A 21684-nucleotide genomic window follows, 5' to 3' on the forward strand; every position below is an offset into this window, starting at 1 on the left:
AAGGAACTAAATTAAATGCTATTATCATTCCTCCCAAAATCGCAAGTGCCTCAAAGCCACCTCGGTAGAAACATCCGAAGGACGCATCGTAGAATCGAGCAGTTTGGGTCTCCGCAACGGCGCAGTAGTAAACCAACAATAAGATTAAAAATTAAAATCAGTCAGACGTTTGTAGCGCACAGAAGAAGATCTTTCCGACCTCATAAACCATATGTATTGTAATAAACAAACAGAAATCGTGTTGTGTTCTTAGGACAAAGCCAGAATATCACAGTACTCAACTAAGTCATATCAATCTTAACCATAAGTATACACACTCGCAGTGTAGTTCATCAACGTATTTACTATAACACAGCCTTTATAATTTATTAAATAAATAATTCATTTTTGGGCTGGCTTTACGCCTAAGCATAACTCACGCCTTATTACGTGGCAGTCTTGCCAAATCGGCATCAACTTCGCCAGGAACATAAGTTGCATTTCTAAAATTGCCCCAAAACAAGACAGACAGACAAAATAGACAGAACACTTTTAATCACGATAAAACAATACAATACAAGCAAAATAAATATCAAAGAAGCTAACATCGGCTATGCAGAAGTTTATATACCCTTGCAGTCCTTGGTAATAATAATTTTACATGTTTGTTTTCTGCAACTCAATTCATCAATATACAAACAAAACAATTTTACTCTCTATTTTACAATTTGTTCTTCTTCCCTCATTACCAAAGCAAAGCAACGCACGCATTTACATACAGTTTATGTAGCGTTGCGTCTGTGTGTGTATGCATGTACTCTGTTGATGACGAAAGACGTAGTAGACAGCAAGCAGCGCTGCCGGCAGAGTCGATTATTATATTGACTGTAACTTGTGTTATACTTATCCGATCACATTCTGGATCTGGATCTGGGGTTTTATATCCAATATTATCACATATGTAAATTTCAAAGCATACTCCAATTTTTATGAAAGTGTTTCGTCTAGTTCTTCTAGAGCTATATGATATAGTGGTCCGATCCTGATGGTTTTCATACTTTATATTTCCCGGGTAATAAAAAACCTCGCGTTACAAACATCTGACCAATTTTATAATACCCTCTGCAAGGGTATAAAAAAAATCGTAATATTAAGTTCGAAATAATCGCTAAAAATCGATGGTTTTTTATCGCTCAAGTAACCCCAATGGCAATGCTTCTCTACGAATTTGCCAGACAATCTTTCAAGAAAATTGTGTTTGAATTTTGTACAAAGATGGACCACTTCATACTAGAAATCGACGATTGTTTTCATACCATATATCCATAGGGTGAAATGGTATATTAAAGTCGCTAAAATGTATGTAACATGCAGAAGGAAGCCCATAAAGTATATATATTTGTGATCAGGATCAACAGCCGAGACGATCTACCCTTGTCCGTCCAAATAAACACGTAGATCTTGGAGACTTTTAGAGCTAGAGCCACCAAATTCGGCATGTAGTCTCGTGTAGCAAGTATAGCTATCGAGTTTGTTTCAAATTTTTGCCCCCTACCTCCCCCGCAAATTAACTAAAACCGATATTTTCAAACACTTTACTAACTAGAGACACCATATTTGGTATGACTATTTGCTTAGTAAATTGCGGACATTTTGTATGTGTAAGATTTTGCCGCGTCTCTTTTCGCCCCCTAATTTGAAATAATTCCATTATCTTCCGTAATCTTCTATCTTGTGCAATCAAATTTGGCACACTTAAATTTGAATAAATAGCCAAGTTATGCATATAAATGTTTTTCAATATGGCCGGAGTTGGCTGGTGGGGGCGCTAGGGTGATCGTATGCTTGAGTAAGCGAGATACTAAGACATGCTTGTAAAAATCATGTGAACAAAATTTTTTAAAAATACGTAGACGCAATTGTTATTATAAATTTGAAATATTTGTTTTACTAGTGTATTGTAGGTATAACTAAGTCGCCAAGACGACTTACCCCATTTTTTTAAACACCGTTAACCGCTATCACTCACCTAAAAAAAAGTAATATATAATTATATTACTCTTATGATATGTTTAAGAATAAACATCGTATTTATCTGAAATGGCTTTACCAAATCAAATGCACTAAAGAAAAATACAAAATACGAAACAAAAACATAAAAAAGAAAATTAAGTCATAAAGATTTACATGAAATGTATTGCTTAAACTCTGTGGAAATCTCTTAAGATTATAACAACGGAGCACTATCAAGTAAACAACGTTGAGCATGAAATATAAACAATTTTCAACCCCCGGAGAGTGGGTCATTTGAATAAGCATTTTTAAGATCAATTGTCCCCTTCTAGAGTCTAAGAGTTCATATACACAACACATTTTTAAATAAAATCAGTTCATATTTTGAATTCAACGAATGAAGATTGAATTTAGAATTTAGAATAGTTGTGGTTCTAAACTCCCTATTCATGATATGTTTTCCTTTATCCATAGAATACCTTGATCCATACATTCGTGAGTATGCAGCTTTGTTTGTCGGACGTTCGCAACTTGTATTCGGAGCGACGGTCAGATTAGTTGGGGACTCTTTAAAGAGGAAATTTGCCAGTTTATTTTAAAAAAATGTTGATGCGTGTTAGGCGTTCGAGCTGTATTGTAAACCATTTTTTTTGAAGCGTGGATCCTAAAGCGTAGCCGTGCTGCAGATTGGCCTTATATTTGGCTCATAAATTAATAGGCGTTTATATATTGACTCCATTAATATTTTAGGCATAGTTTTTCCTTGCAAAGTTTATATCAGAGGTAAAGCACTGTCGAATTTGCGGAAAATTCTTTAGGGATAGGATTAGGCCACATACTTTTAGGGATAGATTATAAGTAATTAGAACTTAAGCATAATGTTTAGCTTTAAGTACCGTTAAGGACACTAGCCATAAGACCAATGCAAATGCTCCCCTATAAATACCGGGCTTGCGGCCCCAATAAATCACTTCAAGTCAAACCTTGCCTTCGCCTGTTTCATGCCGATCCTGCCTTATATCGGCAAAAATTAAAATAGGCAAAACAAATTGACAAAGCGAATGGGCGAAAATGATCCAAAGAAATCAGCAGGCAAGGCGGCAACAACAGCAGATGCAGTATTAAAATATTAAACAAAAAAAAATTGTTTTTAATGTTAATAAAAAAGAGTGCCAATATAAGCACCTTTGTGGTAAGAGGCGATTTTTGCGCTGCCAAAATAAATCAATTTATCATTGCCAAAATACCCTCGAATCAAAAAGAAAAGAGAAATCAAAAAATTCATATCTTTGAAATATACAATACACACAAAAAAATACATTTGAACATATATAATTCAATAATAAATTCCAATCAGCCTAATATACCCCAACATACCCTAAAGAAGAGCACATGTCCAACATGTGCACTCAAAAGTGCACAAACAACATAAGCACACTTGTAAAGCTTGCCGCGATCAAAGCAAGCTTTTGAAAATAAAAAAGCTCAAGAAAAGTTTACAAAGCTTGCACACACACATAAAGCTTTCTGATCGCAGCAAGCTCCACAAGATTAAATTTTCCCAATAACGAAGTCCAAATATCCTTCTATAAGAAAAATCACAAAATTTTTTTGGAAACAATTAAATATTGGTAAATAGAATCTTAAACAAATTGAAAAAAAAGAGAAACAAAATTTTTTTTCCTCCATTATACAATATAAGAAAAAAAAATGAAATACTAAGAGAACAAAATTAATTTAAGGGAATTAATTATGCCATAAAAATAAAACCAAAAGTAACAAAATTTCAAATGGACAAGAACATAAAAATATTAAAAGAAAAGTTTCAGAAAACGGACAAGTGCATAAATAAGACAATTTATATACACCCTCAGACCATTAATAAGCACCTTGAAATTATCTTTGAGAGTTACAATAAAATAAAGAATAACAAAAAAGAAATATGCAATGAATCAAGTAGTAAAATCTTCACTGAGCTAATATACAGTTTAAACAAACAATTAATAAGCATAGCAACAAAACATAATATAAAATTCACAATACCAGTAGATTTGAATCTGGAAGCAACTTTTGAACCTCTAGTAGCAAAAGACACAGAAGAGCAAGGTGTAGAAGATAACCCAGAAAACATTCTAGATATTAATACAAAACCATAAATGGTGCAATTAAAGATTGAATTTCTTAATACAGCTTCTAAGCTGATTCAAGAGTATGATGGTGGAGTAGAAAGACTTCAAAGTTTCATAGATTCATTAGAATTTATCAATAAAATAAAGGCAGAACACGAAGAAACAGCTATTAAAGTCATAAAAACAAAACTAAAAGGAGACGTTAGACTACTAGTAACAAATGAAAACACTATAAATGGTATATGTCAAACATTAAAAAAGGAAATTAAGGGTAAAACAGTTCAGGTAGCAGAGGCAAGATTAATGAATTTAAAACAAAATGGCAAGAAAGCAAGTTTATTTATGTCAGAAATAGAAAATCTCACTGAATCATTAAAACGCGCGTTGATAACAGACAACGTAAACCCTGAAACAGCAAAGAAATATGCAACTCAGATAGCAGTGAAATCAATAATAAAAAATTGCGAAAACGAAAAGGTCAGAACAATAGAATATAATAGAAGCAGGCAATTTTACTAAAATTATTATGTTGTAGCTAAATTTGCAAATACATCTACAAATATGGAACAGGATCACAGCGTGTTTTATACTAAAAGAAACAACTACACAAATAGGAACTCGTATAATAATAATAGAAATTATAATAATAATTACCAAAATAGAAACCCAAATGATATTACTAACTATAACAATACTAGGAACTACAATAACTATAGTAATAATTATAATCGAAGAAATTATAACAATAAGAATACAAAAACTAATTATCCTTCTAAAACACAATAATAATGAAAGACTTACAAACGTAGAAAAAAATTCGCGCTGCTCTCCCGATGATGCCCATCGCTCTCCCCACGAATAGAACTCCCCACGCTTCGCTCCAAGCAAGGCTTGGTTACCCGCTTTTAAAAAAGCTAGAGTTAGTTAAAATTTATCTGTGAATAAATCATATAGTGAAGAGGAATTGCTGCGCAACCCCCCCATTTTTATTGCGAAGGAAAATCTAAAAGGAAAGATTCATTTAGCTTACCCCTCTACCAAGGAAATTCAACCCCCTACACAAACATATAGTTTAAATCACAACCTTAATAGCTACATAACTTTAACCCTTGACGATGTAGGGACAATAAACTTACTATTAGACACAGGAGCTGATGTATCACTAATAAAACAAAAAATACTAACAAAAGACAATACAGTTGACATACACAGACGGACAAAACTTAGTGGAATAGGCAAAGGCGTTCTATTTACAATAGGTGAAACCAAACTCAAGGCCAGCAACCTCTCAACGAAACACACCTTCTAAGTAATAGAAAATGATTTTCCCATCCCATGCGACGGAATCCTGGGGCTTGACTTTATAAAAAAATTCAATTGCACACTCATTTATTCCACCAACAAATTGATAATAGATCCTAATAAATCTAGATATAAATTTATAATTAACATAGGGATCAGTCAAAACATACATGTAGTCCATATCCCACCTAAAACAGAAAAAATAGTACGCATTGCAATATCCTCAAACAATAATAACACCTTTATGCCTAATCAAGAATTACACCCGGGGGTATTCGTTGCAAACACAATCGCTTCTAACCTATATGTCCGCATATTAAATACTAACAACACAGACGTGCAAATTACAAATATAAACCTATTAAATGAAAAACTGTCCGATTATGAAATCTTAAAAATAGACAAACAACATGATTCAAAACATAAATCCACAATAATGAACAAACTAGCACCCCATTTTCCCGACTTCGTGAAAGAACCTCTACATAAATTATGCTCAGAATTTGATGATGTACTCGCAATAGAATCTGAACAAATATCCTCCAACAATTTCTATAAACAAAAATTAAGACTCAAAGACACAACACCAGTCTACACCAAAAACTACAGGATAGCATACAGCCAAAAAAACGAAATCAATAAACAAGTGGACAAATTGATTAATGATGATATTATTGAACCATCAATGTCTGAGTTCAATAATCCGATTTTATTGGTTCCTAAAAAGTCGCTACCTGGCAGCAAGGAAAAACGGTGGAGATTGGTAGTTGATTATAGAAAAATTAACAAACAACTAGTAGCGGATACATTCCCACTACCCAGAATGGACGATATCCTCGACCAACTAGAACGCGCTAAATACTTCTCTTGTTTAGACTTAATGTCAGGATTTCATCAAGTGGAATTAGAAGAAAAATCTCGGGACATAACATCATTTTCCACAGATAAGGGCTCATTCAGATTCAAGCGATTACCATATGGATTAAAAATTCCACCAAACTCGTTTCAAAGAATAATGTCCCTTGCATTCACGGGTCTATCACCATCCCAAACATTCCTTTATATGGATGATCTAATTGAAATTGGGTGCTCTGAAAGTCACATGATTAGGAACTTAAGGAATGTATTTGAAACCTGTCGAAAGTACAACTTAAAGTTGCACCCTGACAAATGCTCTTTCTTCAGACATAAAGTTACTTTTCTAGGACACAAATGCACAAATAAAGGAATTTTTCATGATTACCCGACTTCCAAGAATGGCGACGAAGCCAAAAGATTTGTAGCTTTTTGTAATTACTATCGCAGATTCATTCCAAATTTGGCATACCATGCACAATTTATCAATAAATTATCAAGGAAAAATGTAGAATTTAACTGGGATGCAAACTGTCGATCAGCTTTCGAATACTTAAAAAACAAGTTATTAAGTCCACAAATACTCCAATATCCAGACTTCAATAAAAAATTCTGTATCACAACTGATGCAAGCAAGATCGCATGTGGAGCCATCCTCAGCCAAGAACATGATGGACTCCAATTACCCATATCGTATGCATCTAAAGCATTTACAAAAGGCGAAAGCAATAAGTCAACAATCGAGCAAGAATTAACAGCAATACATTGGGAAATTTAATATTTCAAACCATACATATACGGAAAAAAATTCCTAATTAGAACTGACCATCAGCCATTAACATACCTATTTTCTCTAAAAAACCCATCGTCAAAGCTTACTAGAATAAGGTTAGATTTAGAAGAGTTCGATTTTACTATAGAATACATCAGAGGAAAAGAAAATTTCGCTCTCTCCAGAATTGAATTTGAAAATATAAATAACTTAGAAACTAATAAAATACTTAAAGTAGCAACAAGATTAGAAACAAAAAAATTAATTCATAAGGAAAACAACATTAACAATATAAGATGTAAGGAAGCTCTGGCTGGGGTACAATTCTCAGTCCCAGAGTCCAGTCTACAGAACATTTATTTGATCTGGAGACCTTGATGAGTATTAAGATTGGGGACTGAGACCACATGAAAGGGGGAAAAAGGGAAGAGAAAGGAGTAGGAGGAGAGTCCAAGAGGAGTAGCAACGACTGATCTCGTCTGCCAAGCGAAGCCCGCTTGGCCAAGATCCGTTGCCTCCTCACCTTGAGTGACTGGGGACCAGCGACTGACTTCGTCTGCAGGAGAATAACTCATCCTGCCGAAGTCCGCTGGTCCTTCGGCTCCACTCAAATGGTTAAGTGGCCAAGGAGAAGGGAAGGGAAAGGGTATACAAAAATTCAGTGCCGAATAAAGAAATAATGGAGGGTTAGGTTAAATGATCATGTTGTAACGTTTATTAATAATTAATTAACCCTAAACATATTTGGAAGTCTGGGTCCCTACCGCACTCAAGTAAAAATAAAGGGGAACTTTGGTCATGGGCTCACCTGCTATTCATGAAGGATCTCTCTCTGGTACTCGATCTCTAGTCTTGGTTATACTTTGTTACACTTGTTGATTTGCACTCACTTTTCACAATGTGACTGATTACTCCCGTGGCTACTGGCGAAGTGATTTTCAACTCATTCTAATTCGCTGTCGAAACCCACCCTTGTTCTGCCTACTTATGTTCTAACGGTGAAAACATTCGATGCGTCTTGTGCTTTGGAACGCGTCACGATCGCCGTCTCTCTCTCTCACTTTCAATTTTGTCATGGGCTCTTTGGCGTCGGCATGCAGCGCAGCGTCCCCTGTCGGGAAGTTGTTCTCTCCGCAACGCGTCGACGCTGCAGCCGCATCAAGACGGTAGCTAGAAAGAGAGGGAGGCGTCGATTGCAAGTATTGGCTAATAGAAAAAAAGAACTACAGTTAATTTTCATGTTGAGGTATTTAATGTGCTCTCCATGGGCGTATGAAAAATATAAGTAATAATACAGAGGGGCCCCACATGGGCGTAGTTTTAGCCGCAATGGAAATGTGACTCGTCACACGGTGTCCCTACTTCGACCGGACGAAACGGATCGTGACTCGCCCATGTAGCTTGATCTCGATGCGGAACAGATGATTTTCCGCCCACATGAGGAAGCGGTGGTTTCGGCGGGGTCCATCGTGGTGGATTACCGCCACCCGATCCCGGATCTCAGCGGGCACTCGTCTATCCGGGGTGTTGACGATCCATTCGGGCGGTGTGATGACCCAGTTAGAAGCTGCGGGGGTGGCCTCCGACACATAGGTTGCCGTGGATCGGCGCAAAGGGCCTCGAGGCGTTAGCCCTAGGCTGGCGTGAGTTGGTGTAGCAGCGGTCTCGTTTGCTGGGGCGAGCGCTGGTCGAGGGCGGAGCCCAGAGAGATCCAGAGGCATCTCCTCGTTGACAAGCGGACACTCACGGACCCTGACGGTTGGGGGACTTATCGGCTCGTACGCGGGCCGCGGAGGGGTGTCCGGCATGGCGACTTCTACGACTGCCAGAGATGGACGTCTCTCCAGACACTCACAAACGGGCCGCGGAGGGGTGTCCGTTGTGAGTGGAGCTGGGTCTGCTCGGGCTTTGGAAGACTCATGTACGGGCCGCGGAGGGGTTTCCGATACACGGTGGGACGGAGAGTGGGACTTGGATCCCTGGTCATCGGCGACGTGGGCTCGGTAATCCTCCATCGGGACGGCGAGTACTTCACCAGGGTCCGGCCCTGGGTACGGCAGAACGAACATCTCTTCGCGGAAAACGAGCTCTGCCGACCAAACGAGGGGCTCCGGGGGCGTAGCTATATCTTGCCGATATTGCGGGAGGGCCATGTCCGGTGGACACACAGGCACCGGAGCTGACCCAAAGAGCGCAGTTGCAGCTGAGATGACTGTCTCTTCTGGGCAGGTTTGCCCCACGGGACCAGTAGATATCGTGGCCTCCGATGTTCCGATGTTTTGTGCCGATGGGGGAAGCTCGACTACCGACAATATCACCGCGCGTTCCGGTTGAGTCGAGTCTACGGCTTGTTGAGCCTCGTCGGGTGACTTCTTGACGCTCGCCTGATCCGTGCTCCCTGACGGTCTCTCGGTTGGGCAAGTCGGCCGGGGCTACTTCCACACAGCAGAGCAAGACTGGATCTTCCGGTGGGCTACGTCCTGTAGTGAGGTCGGACGTGACCGGGTCGTGTTCCCTTTCCCACACCGCAATCATCTCTTCGACGATCAGGGCTATGTCGACCTCGCGATCGCTATGGTCTTCCCCTTGCTGCGACATACTGCTGTGAAATATAAAGCGTGTTAAAACTACCCTGAACTCTGAAAGTACTAACGAGGCCCTATGAGTGCGGTTTACAAAAGTACTATGATTAAAACTAAGATACAATGGTTTTAGGTAATTTTTGCCTAGCATCGGTGTGAAGAGCCCCTCTTTAGAAGGGAGGGGGACGTTGGGCAGGCGCACCCACCAACAAGTGGTCCCCCTTGAAGGATCGTTAATCAGTGGCCTCATGCGGGCCGTGGGTACGAGGTGTCTTGAGGGCGATGTCTTCAGAAAGACCGAGTTCTGGTGGTTCGCTGTCGTCACTATTGAAGGCCTTTAAGTCAGCCAGACTGGCGGTACGTCGTTCACGCCCCTGGGCTTCTTGTAGTCTAACGACGTTGCTGGAAAGAAACTTGATTATTTTATACGGGCCTTTATACTTAGGCGCCAGTTTGGCATTGAACCCTTCATTGGCATTAGACAGCACATGTTGCTTGAGCATAACCATGCTCCCGATGTTTGGGCGCCAGTCGCGTCGTCTCAGGTCGTAGTATTTCTTTTGATTCTGGGTCGCGTTCAGTTGATTCTCATGTACGAGCTTGAAAGTATCTTCCATTCGCGGGTGCGCTCATCAGGGCTAGGGGGTTCGTTACCGGCGACATCCATTACTTGGTCATAAAGAGCGCCGGGCATACGGGGTTCCCGACCTAATATGATGTAGGCTGGACTGAATCCGGTGGTGTCGTTGACGCTTGAGTTGATCGCTAGTGTTATTTCTGGAAGCCATTGATCCCAAGTGTTTTGCCCATTCTCCAGGTCATTCATCATGGTCTTGATGGTTCGATTTGCGCGCTCGGTAGGATTCTGCTGTGGAGAATAGAGGGCGGTATGCTGGAGTATAATTCCGGACGTTTTGCAGAAGTTTTTGAAAAGCTTGCTAGTGAACTGGGTACCGTTATCGCTCACGAGAGTGCGAGGATTGCCGAATCGGGCCCAGATCCTTTCACGAAATGCCTTCTCCAAAGCGGCTGAAGTGGCCTTACGAAGTGGTACCATCTCGACCCATTTACTATATAAATCCAAGAAAACTAGTAACATCGTATTACCTTGCTTAGAACGCGGCAAAGGCCCGATAAAGTCAGTACACACGGTATCGAACGACTCCGCGACTTGACCGGTGAGCGTTTTGCCCGCTGGTTTCATTTGCGCCGGTTTAAACTGCGAGCAGACGAGACAGCATCTAACGTAACGCGCGACATCTCGGAAGAGGCCAGGCCAAAAGTATCTTTGGGTCACCCGCAAAGTGGTTTTCCTGATTCCCAAGTGGCCAGCCGTCACCACATTGTGGCATTCCTTTAGTACTTGGTCTCGAAATTCTAGGGGAACGCATAGTTTCCAAGGTGTAGAATCGTGGTCATCGGGGTGAGGGTCTCGTCTGCGATAAATCTGGCCGTTTTCGAATATATAGTCTGGGAAATCCGCAGGGTGTTCCGTGACGTGCTGCCGCATCTTTAGCCACCATCTGCATTCCAGTTCTACTAGTTGTGCCCAGTGGAGCACATCCAAAGGTTGCCGCGATAAGGCATCGGCAATCACGTTCAGCTTACCTCGTCGATAATGTACCTCGAACTCGTATTGTTGTAACTCCAGCGCCCATCTGGCCACACGCCCCGTGGGATTTTTTATCGAGTTTAGCTATTTGAGAGCCAAATGGTCTGTGATCACGTCGAAGCAATAGCCTTCCAAATAGCAACGATATTTCCTGATGGCCCAGACTATTGCTAAGCATTCTTTCTCAATAGTCGAGTAGTTTTCTTCCGCCTTCAAGAGACGTCGACTAGCGTAAACAATGACTCTTTCTGCACCGTCGATACTCTGAGTGAGCATTGCGCCGAGGCCAACATAGCTGGCATCAGTCTGTAAGCAAAACTTTACAGCGAAATCTGGACAAGCTAGGTCAGGGGCAGTGGTGAGACGTGTCTTGAGTGCACCGCACGCCTGTAAGTTCCAAAACCAACTCAAACCTTTCTTTAACAAACTTGTGAGAGGTTGCAACGTTTCAGAGAAGTTGGGTACGAACCGACGATACCAAGAGGCGATACCGAGACATCGACGTAACTCTTTGACATTGGTTGGTGGCTGAAGGATACGGATAGCTGCTACCTTTCCAGGGTCGGTATGGATACCGTCCTCGCTGACGACATGACCTAGAAATTGGATCCGTTTCTTGAAGAAACGACATTTGTCTCGGTTGATCCTTAAATTGGCTTCTCGTAGATGTCGAAAGACTTCAAGCAGGTGTGAGAGGTGTTCCTCGAGCGTCTTTCCGATTACAATAATATCGTCTAGGTACGCGAAGGCATGTGGTTCCATCTCGGGTCCAATCACACTATCCAAAGCCCTCTGAAACGTGGCGGAAGCAGAATGTAAGCCAAAGGGCATGACTTTCCAATGGAATAACACGCGTCCGGGCACTGTGAAGGCTGTACACTCTCTACTTTTGACCTCTAAGGGTATTTGCCCAATATCCGCTCTTTAAATCTAGAGTAGAAATGTCCTTCGCGTCCCTCAATTTTTCTAGGATATGGTGTATATGAGGCAAGGGGTATGCGTCACGCACTGACTGAGCGTTCAGCTGTCGAAAGTCTATACACATGCGAGTATTACCAGTTTTCTTACCTACCTACACGATTGGTGCGCTGTGAGGGCTTTCGGAGGGTTCAATACGGTCCTCCTTCAGCAGGGCGTCTACGGGTCGATCGTGCTTCAATACAATGACATGTTCTGCTATTTGGGTAAAGCCGTTGAGTCCGTCGAACTTAATGATTTCCGCGTCAAGAACCGCTTGAAGGCTCTAGAGTCTCCTGTTCCATACTGGATGATAGTTCTGGCTTTAAGTCCTCGTCACGGATCTCAGCTTCTATTGAGGCTAATCGGGCGTCCACCTCGGTTACCGGTTCCTTTTTGCTGCCGGGTCGGCGGAATGGGTTTTTACGGACAGCGTCAGGTGTTGGCGGCGTCAAAACTGAGCCTGCTTGACATACTGGTTGGTTGCTATGCTGAGAGTCAGAGGTATCCTTGGGCATAGCGGACGTTTTTGCAGGATTCAGTTGATTTATATGAGCATCAGGCTGCGTGGGGTCATCCGCCACTAGTGACGGCTGAATTGTAGAATTGACTGGGCTGTGGGTCTTATCGAAAGGGGGCTACTGTAACAGGTAACCTCCACAACGTATAGAAGTTCCTATGTTCCGAAGGAAATCCACTCCCAGAATAAGAGGATCCATCATCGATGGCATCGCTAACAAGGTCATATGTACGGTCTGTGCCCCGAGACTGATGGTTGATCTAAGAGAACTTTTGATTGCTGCCCGAGTATTATCGGCAAGGTTAATATTAGTATGAATGTCTCGCAGAAGGAACGGAGCGAAGTGGTGAGGACCACTTCCTCGTTTATGAAACTCTTGTTCGCTCCTGAATCCAAGGTAGCTACCATTAGTTTTCTATTGACGAAGACATGTAGTTGGATGCGGTCTTTCTTTAGGAGGAGGGGGTTACTGGGCTGAGGTCCTGGTCTGGTCCCTCCGTCTGGCCCAGATTGAGACGGAGGTTTTGCCCGTTTCCCGAACGACGGCAACATTCGATGGTACGTACCCCCCTTCGTCCGCATTGCCAACAGAACAACACTCGGGGCTTCGTGCATTCTCGGGCGAAGTGACCAGCTCCCGCACATTTGTGGCAAGCTGTACTTTTATCTACTAGTGCTTCGGAGAGTTGACATATAGCAGTCCCGTTTAGGCTGGAAGGCGTATGATCCAAGGGCTTACTTTGAACGGCGTTGCTCCTTTTCCAGGCATGCGTTGAGTCCTCGCTGCCTTGCTCCAATCGAATTGTCTCATAATTTACCACCAACTTGGTTAAGCCGGGTAACGTTTGGAAATCATTTCGTCGGGTATACAGCTTGTAGTCTGGTAAAAGATTTTCGTAGATCCTGTCGAGTTCCTGTAACGTCGAGTAATGAGCTCTCTTCATCATCAAACGAAGGTCTACTAGATACTCCTTGTATGGTTCCTGATGGCGTTGCTTTCGAGCGCGTATGCTCTCATCTAGTTTCTCAAAAGAACTCTAAGAATTCGGACTTGAAGTCGACCCATGTCATCTCCGGATAGCCGCTGGTTTGCCACCAGCTTTCGGCCCATCCGGTCAATAGGATGGCTATCATCGGAGGCAGTGTCTCCAAACTCAGACGGTAAGTCGCGGCTCGAGCCTCTATTTGCTCTATGAAATAGATAGGGTCGGTAGATCCGCTAAAGGCAATTCCCCATTTAGTTATACGTTCCACGATCGAGGCATAGCTCCCAGTAGTACGGCCTACCATAGATTCATGGACTGGACTCCGCTCACTGGGTTCGATGTTAATCTTTGAGCCAGGCATGCCGAAAGGCGTCGGAGAACCGGAACGAGAACCAGAATGCGATTCCGAACGATAGTTGGGGTCTTGTGGCACCGGTAGTTGAGAAATGATTCCTTCGGGAGTAGGCGACGGTGCTCTGGACTGTGGCTTTACATCTAATTTCTTGTCCCCGGCACTAAATTGGGCTTCGATTTCTGCGAGTCGACTCAATACTTCAGGATGATGATCCTCCCTTGAGGCGAACTCACGGAACCGATTTCTTAAGTCTTCCACTATTCCACCGGTGTCTAATCCGAATTCGTCACAAAGGACTTCCAATTCGGCTTTGCGACGATGATTTATCCAATGAACGCCCATTGCTGGTATGTTAGTAAAGACTCGGAGTCGTAGTATAAGTGATAAGCCGCTAAAGGATCTCGGAGTTCGCCCAGTATGCTACGCGATACCGATTGAAGATGGCTACGGTAAGCCGATTGACTATGATGTGGATATGCAATTTGACCAATGCGTATATATATTTTATTTAATTTTTAATAAATTCTGCTAGGGGAGGGGTCAGAAAATATAAAAATGTATATATGTTTGTTCAAAGAAGAGTAAGAAACGGTGACGCGTAAACGAGGATTATCACCGCCGGGGAACTTTCGAGGTGGTTTTTGGTTTAAATATTTTGAACAAAATCTTTGCAATGGTTCAAATGTATATAAGAAAGGTCTTGCCTGTTGGTAGAATTCGATCCGGTTTGTTTATTTGAAATAGGTAAATCCTTGAATGTAGAATATAGTTATTGGGGACGTGATTGATTCTCCCTCGATGTTGTCCAAAGAAAGTAAAAGATTACTCCGATTACTGTTTAGAATATCCTTGAGAAAATAGTGGTCCTTGCGTTGCATTAATCTCCGTTGTGTCCTTGAAGCTTAGTTCAGCCTGACGATGAATGTCCTTGTCCTATGTCCTTGTTGATCCTTGTCCAGTAGTTGATCCTTGTCCAGTTGTTAATCCTTGTCCAGTCGTTGATCCTTGTCCAGTTTTAATCCTTGTATTGGTGAGTAGTCCTGATAATGATCCTTGTCCAGTTGCTATCCTTCCGGATTGAAGCAATTTTTCTTCCGATGTTTTCTTGTTGAGTTCCAAACACTGACTGACTTTGCCAGTGCATAGGCTTGGTTTTAAATAGTCCCTTGTGCGTCACTCTTCTGTCTCTCTTCCTCTGCTGCTGTTACCGCTGCTGTGACTTCTGCTGCTGCTTTGGGTGAGAGTGGCGGATTTTTAGGTTACCCATGCCCAAGTCCCGTTTAACTCATAATGCGGTAGTTTACAACCTTGCTAATGGCTCTCCGAGAGGCACCTAGACTCGTACTATCTGTTTCTGGCAACTTTAGCTATTCTCTCTTCTGTGGTAAAAAAAAAACAAAAATTTTTTTTTTTAACCAAACTAATTTTCATAGGCGGCTCTGTCGATGGCTCTATTAATGACTGTATGACTAGCTCTGTCGGTAACTCAGTAGCTGACTCCATTAATAATTCTACCTGAAATATTCTGTTGGAGAGATTATTAATCCTGTCGAAAACTCTGTAGATGACTCTGCTGATCATTCTGTCGAAACCCTGCCGGAGACTCTGCCGCTATTTTTACTTAGCGTGACCTGGCTCTGCGCGTGTTATATCTATATATATATATTTTCTATTTTTTTTTTTTCCAACTGATTTCCTGGTATGGCTCTGTCGATGGTTCCATTGGTGACTCTATCGTTAACTCTGTCGGTAACTCAGTAGCTGACTTCATTAATAATTCTCTCTGGAATACGCTGTTGATGAGATTATTAATCCTGTCGAAAACTCTGTTGATGACTCTGCTGATAATTCTGTCGCAACCCTACCGGAGACTCTGCCGATTTTCTCACCTAGCATGGCATGATGTGCATGGTGTGCATGTTATATATATTTATTTATTATTATTATTTTTTTTTTTTTTAAATTTCCGTTGCTTTCGCAACATACAAAAAAAAATGATCATACAAGTTTGCACCAAAACAAATGGTTTTCTTTTGCTCATGTGTGTGGTAAACTAGGTGATATACCCATGCATACCCTTCCATACGTATACCCATACGAAAGTGTCCACTGTCTATGAGTCGCCTCTTCACGCATATGTACGTCACGAATGAACCAGCGATTCCTCTGCCCTGGAGGAAATGTGTGACGTCACACATTTACCCTTCAGGCTAATCTCTACAATTCGGATCGTGAGCGCACACACACACAAGAGTCAGCGACACTCATACACACTCACGCGATCGGATGCGGCATCACACATGTGAGAGCCAATGCACACGAGCATCATCGTTTTTTTCACAAAGCTGTGTGTAAGAGTGAGAGACAAACGACAAGAGAATACTCGTAGCTCACACACACGCCCCGAATCAAACGGTGAATTGTCTATCCTCATTCTTACTAGCCGCTCGTGTGTCTCTGTCTCTTTCTCGCATGTAACTGTCTCTTGCACAGAAAACTAAAAGCGCGTGGCACAACAGCCACGTATATGCGGCCTTTAAATACCCTAACCACAAATACACATATATATATATATAAAAAAAATATGTTTAATTCTGAGTTGACTCCGATATATATTGATGAATATGCATACAAGTAAAAATTTTCATATATATAAATATATACATATATATTAATGTACAAACATATATATATATATTTTAATATTTCCCTCATAATACTCATCAAGGTCCCTGCTCGGGCGCCATCTGTAAGGAAGCTCTGGCTGGGGTACAATTCTCAGTCCCAGAGTCCAGTCTACAGAACATTTATTTGATCTGGAGACCTTGATTACTCATCAAGATTACTCATTAAGATTGGGGACTGAGACCACATGAAAGGGGGAAAAAGGGAAGAGAACGGAGTAGGAGGAGAGTCCAAGAGGAGTAGCAACGACTGATCTCGTCTACCAAGCGAAGCCCGCTTGGCCAAGATCCGTTGTCTCTTGGACGGGAAAGGGAAGCGGGAAAGGGAATGTTAGTGTGGTTATGGGAAAGGGATGGTGAAGAGGAACTGCAACGACTGATCTCGTCTGCCAAGCGAAGCCCGCTTGGCCAAGATCCGTTGCCTCCTCACCTTGAGTAACTGGGGACCAGCGACTGACTTCGTCTGCAGGAGAATAACTCATCCTGCCGAAGTCCGCTGGTCCTTCGGCTCCACTCAAATGGTTAAGTGGCCAAGGAGAAGGGAAGGGAAAGGGTATACAAAAATTCAGTGCCGAATAAAGAAATAATGGAGGGTTAGGTTAAATGATCATGTTGTAACGTTTATTAATAATTAATTAACCCTAAACATATTTGGAAGTCTGGGTCCCTACCGCACTCAAGTAAAAATAAAGGGGAACTTTGGTCATGGGCTCACCTGCTATTCATGAAGGATCTCTCTCTGGTACTCGATCTCTAGTCTTGGTTATACTTTGTTACACTTGTTGATTTGCACTCACTTTTCACAATGTGACTGATTACTCCCGTGGCTACTGGCGAAGTGATTTTCACCTCATTCTAATTCGCTGTCGAAACCCACCCTTGTTCTGCCTACTTATGTCCTAACGGTGAAAACATTCGATGCGTCTTGTGCTTTGGAACGCGTCACGATCGCCGTCTCTCTCTCTCACTTTCAATTTTGTCATGGGCTCTTTGGCGTCGGCATGCAGCGCAGCGTCCCCTGTCGGGAAGTTGTTCTCTCCGCAACGCGTCGACGCTGCAGCCGCATCAAGACGGTAGCTAGAAAGAGAGGGAGGCGTCGATTGCAAGTATTGGCTAATAGAAAAAAAGAACTACAGTTAATTTTCATGTTGAGGTATTTAATGTGCTCTCCATGGGCGTATGAAAAATATAAGTAATAATACAGAGGGGCCCCACATGGGCGTAGTTTTAGCCGCAATGGAAATGTGACTCGTCACACGGTGTCCCTACTTCGACCGGACGAAACGGATCGTGACTCGCCCATGTAGCTTGATCTCGATGCGGAACAGATGATTTTCCGCCCACATGAGGAAGCGGTGGTTTCGGCGGGGTCCATCGTGGTGGATTACCGCCACCCGATCCCGGATCTCAGCGGGCACTCGTCTATCCGGGGTGTTGACGATCCATTCGGGCGGTGTGATGACCCAGTTAGAAGCTGCGGGGGTGGCCTCCGACACATAGGTTGCCGTGGATCGGCGCAAAGGGCCTCGAGGCGTTAGCCCTAGGCTGGCGTGAGTTGGTGTAGCAGCGGTCTCGTTTGCTGGGGCGAGCGCTGGTCGAGGGCGGAGCCCAGAGAGATCCAGAGGCATCTCCTCGTTGACAAGCGGACACTCACGGACCCTGACGGTTGGGGGACTTATCGGCTCGTACGCGGGCCGCGGAGGGGTGTCCGGCATGGCGACTTCTACGACTGCCAGAGATGGACGTCTCTCCAGACACTCACAAACGGGCCGCGGAGGGGTGTCCGTTGTGAGTGGAGCTGGGTCTGCTCGGGCTTTGGAAGACTCATGTACGGGCCGCGGAGGGGTTTCCGATACACGGTGGGACGGAGAGTGGGACTTGGATCCCTGGTCATCGGCGACGTGGGCTCGGTAATCCTCCATCGGGACGGCGAGTACTTCACCAGGGTCCGGCCCTGGGTACGGCAGGACGAACATCTCTTCGCGGAAAACGAGCTCTGCCGACCAAACGAGGGGTTCCGGGGGCGTAGCTATATCTTGCCGATATTGCGGGAGGGCCATGTCCGGTGGACACACAGGCACCGGAGCTGACCCAAAGAGCGCAGTTACAGCTGAGATGACTGTCTCTTCTGGGCAGGTTTGCCCCACGGGACCAGTAGATATCGTGGCCTCCGATGTTCCGATGTTTTGTGCCGATGGGGGAAGCTCGACTACCGCCAATATCACCGCGCGTTCCGGTTGAGTCGAGTCTACGGCTTGTTGAGCCTCGTCGGGTGACTTCTCGACGCTCGCCTGATCCGTGCTCCCTGACGGTCTCTCGGTTGGGCATGTCGGCCGGGGCTACTTCCACACAGCAGAGCAAGACTGGATCTTCCGGTGGGCTACGTCCTGTAGTGAGGTCGGACGTGACCGGGTCGTGTTCCCTTTCCCACACCGCAATCATCTCTTCCCACGATCAGGGCTATGTCGACCTCGCGATCGCTATGGTCTTCCCCTTGCTGCGACATACTGCTGTGAAATATAAAGCGTGTTAAAACTACCCTGAACTCTGAAAGTACTAACGAGGCCCTATGAGTGCGGTTTACAAAAGTACTATGATTAAAACTAAGATACAATGGTTTTAGGTAATTTTTGCCTAGCATCGGTGTGAAGAGCCCCTCTTTAGAAGGGAGGGGGACGTTGGGCAGGCGCACCCACCAACAAGTGGTCCCCCTTGAAGGATCGTTAATCAGTGGCCTCATGCGGGCCGTGGGTACGAGGTGTCTTGAGGGCGATGTCTTCAGAAAGACCGAGTTCTGGTGGTTCGCTGTCGTCACTATTGAAGGCCTTTAAGTCAGCCAGACTGGCGGTACGTCGTTCACGCCCCTGGGCTTCTTGTAGTCTAACGACGTTGCTGGAAAGAAACTTGATTATTTTATACGGGCCTTTATACTTAGGCGCCAGTTTGGCATTGAACCCTTCATTGGCATTAGACAGCACATGTTGCTTGAGCATAACCATGCTCCCGATGTTTGGGCGCCAGTCGCGTCGTCTCAGGTCGTAGTATTTCTTTTGATTCTGGGTCGCGTTCAGTTGATTCTCATGTACGAGCTTGAAAGTATCTTCCATTCGCGGGTGCGCTCATCAGGGCTAGGGGGTTGAGGTATTTAATGTGCCCTCCATGGGCGTATGAAAAATATAAGTAATAATACAGAGGGGCCCCACATGGGCGTAGTTTTAGCCGCAATGGAAATGTGACTCGTCACAAAGAATAGAAATACCAAGAATATATGAATAATAAATCCTAACGAAACCAAAAAATATGCCCAACTTAGATTCAAAAAATGCAAATGTTTTATTACCAAAAATAAAGAAAAACTACTCTACTTCAACATAGGCGATTTGATTATTATTGGAAGAATAGATCTATATCTATTCCTTCCAAGGCTTGAAAAAGAAGCCGGTGCTCGAAGAAAATATAAACTGAAGGTAGACATGTCAGAAAACTATTTAGGTCACTTACACCTAATAAATTAAAACAAAAAGGAAAAGACACATTAAAACATTTAGAAATAGCAGTTCTACCGCGAGTAAAAGTAATAACAAATAAAGAAGAAATAAGAGACACGTTAAAAAAATATCATGACCCAATAGAGGGAGGTCACTGCGGGGTAAACAGAACGCTAGGAAAAATAAAAAGAGATTGTTTTTGGAAACACATGTCTCGAGACGTTGCAACATAGATCAAAAATTGCGAACAATGCAAACTAGCAAAAACAACCAGACACAACCACTCACCATTGATAATAACACCAACCCCTGCAACCACTTTTGACGCAATAATCATAGATACAATTGAACCATTACCAAAAACAATGAATGGTAATGCGCACTTACTATTATCTGCGACCTGTCCAAATATCTCATATCAATACCAATACCAAACAAAAGCGCAAAAGCGGTTGCAAAAGCAATGTTTGAAAAATTTATTTTAATTTACGGCTCAGTTGAAACAATTCTAACAGATATGGGAGCAGAATATATTGTCTGGACGTTGATGATCTATGTGAAGCGTATGCAGTGGCGTATCCCCTTTCTCTATGCAGTGAAGATAGCCCTCTTGTTTGCCCAACTTTTCACTGAAAATAATACAACTTATACAATTAGCAATAACTTTAGCTACTTTCCTTTCAAGATGTGGTATCTAATATTGCTGTTGGATTGAGTGCATCGTCTTTGCCGTCGAGAAATGCCTCACATCATGCGACCCTTGGATGACGTCTCGTTCCATCAGTTTTGGAACAGCCAACAAATCATTGCCCCGTACGACTTTATAAAGAAGACCTCCTTTCAGCTTGAAATCTTGATATGGACGTTGTTTTAAAATTTCCAATACTGCCTTGATGAAGTTGTCTTCTAGCTGGGCCTTTCTTATGCGAGTAGTCAATTCCGTTGTTACGACCATGCTTCTGAGCTGAAAACGGCTGAGGAAGTCCACGTGTTTTATCTTATCACCTGGCCGGTGAACTGCTTTCAATGTGAAGTCTTTCATGAATAAAATCCATTGTATATACTTCTCTTGGTACATCGCTCTTAGTAGTTGTCTGTTTAAACGCCGCACAGTCAGTGACAAGATCAAACCTAAGAGATAGTGTGGAAACATCTTGAGAGCGAGATAGGCTGCTTTGACCTCCAGATAATAGCTATGACGTTTGGACTCTGCTTTGTGCTTTTTCTGCTCCAATAATAAACTGGATGAAGATGGCCATCAAAATGTAAGGCCGCCTCTCAAAGCTCGGCTTATAACTGTTCTTGCACTCTCTCTTGTGCTGTGCACTAACTGTAGTGCCTTATCGCAAACAATTATTTATATCTAGGCTTGCTCCTGATACTTCTGAGTCATCTGTGGCAGCTTACATTAGTAATATATGCCCTGCTAAAGTTTTAATTGAAAAGTTTA

General features: G+C 42.9%; 1 protein-coding gene across 1 annotated transcript; it reads right to left on the reverse strand.

Moving 5' to 3' along the window:
* Window positions 1-19469: 19469 nt before the first annotated feature.
* Window positions 19470-19853, reverse strand: LOC124460985. The gene has a single exon (XM_047012576.1). The coding sequence runs from the start codon at window positions 19851-19853 to the stop codon at window positions 19470-19472; it is 384 nt and encodes a 127-aa protein (XP_046868532.1).
* Between the last annotated feature and the right edge of the window lie 1831 nt (window positions 19854-21684).

Source organism: Drosophila willistoni, unplaced genomic scaffold (genome assembly GCF_018902025.1).
Source record: "Drosophila willistoni isolate 14030-0811.24 unplaced genomic scaffold, UCI_dwil_1.1 Seg169, whole genome shotgun sequence".
NCBI classification, from domain to species: domain Eukaryota; kingdom Metazoa; phylum Arthropoda; class Insecta; order Diptera; family Drosophilidae; genus Drosophila; species Drosophila willistoni.

Coding starts and splice junctions, on each gene's coding strand:
- LOC124460985 (XM_047012576.1), bottom strand. CDS start 19,853: ATGGAAGATACTTTCAAGCTCGTACATGAGAATCAACTGAACGCGACC.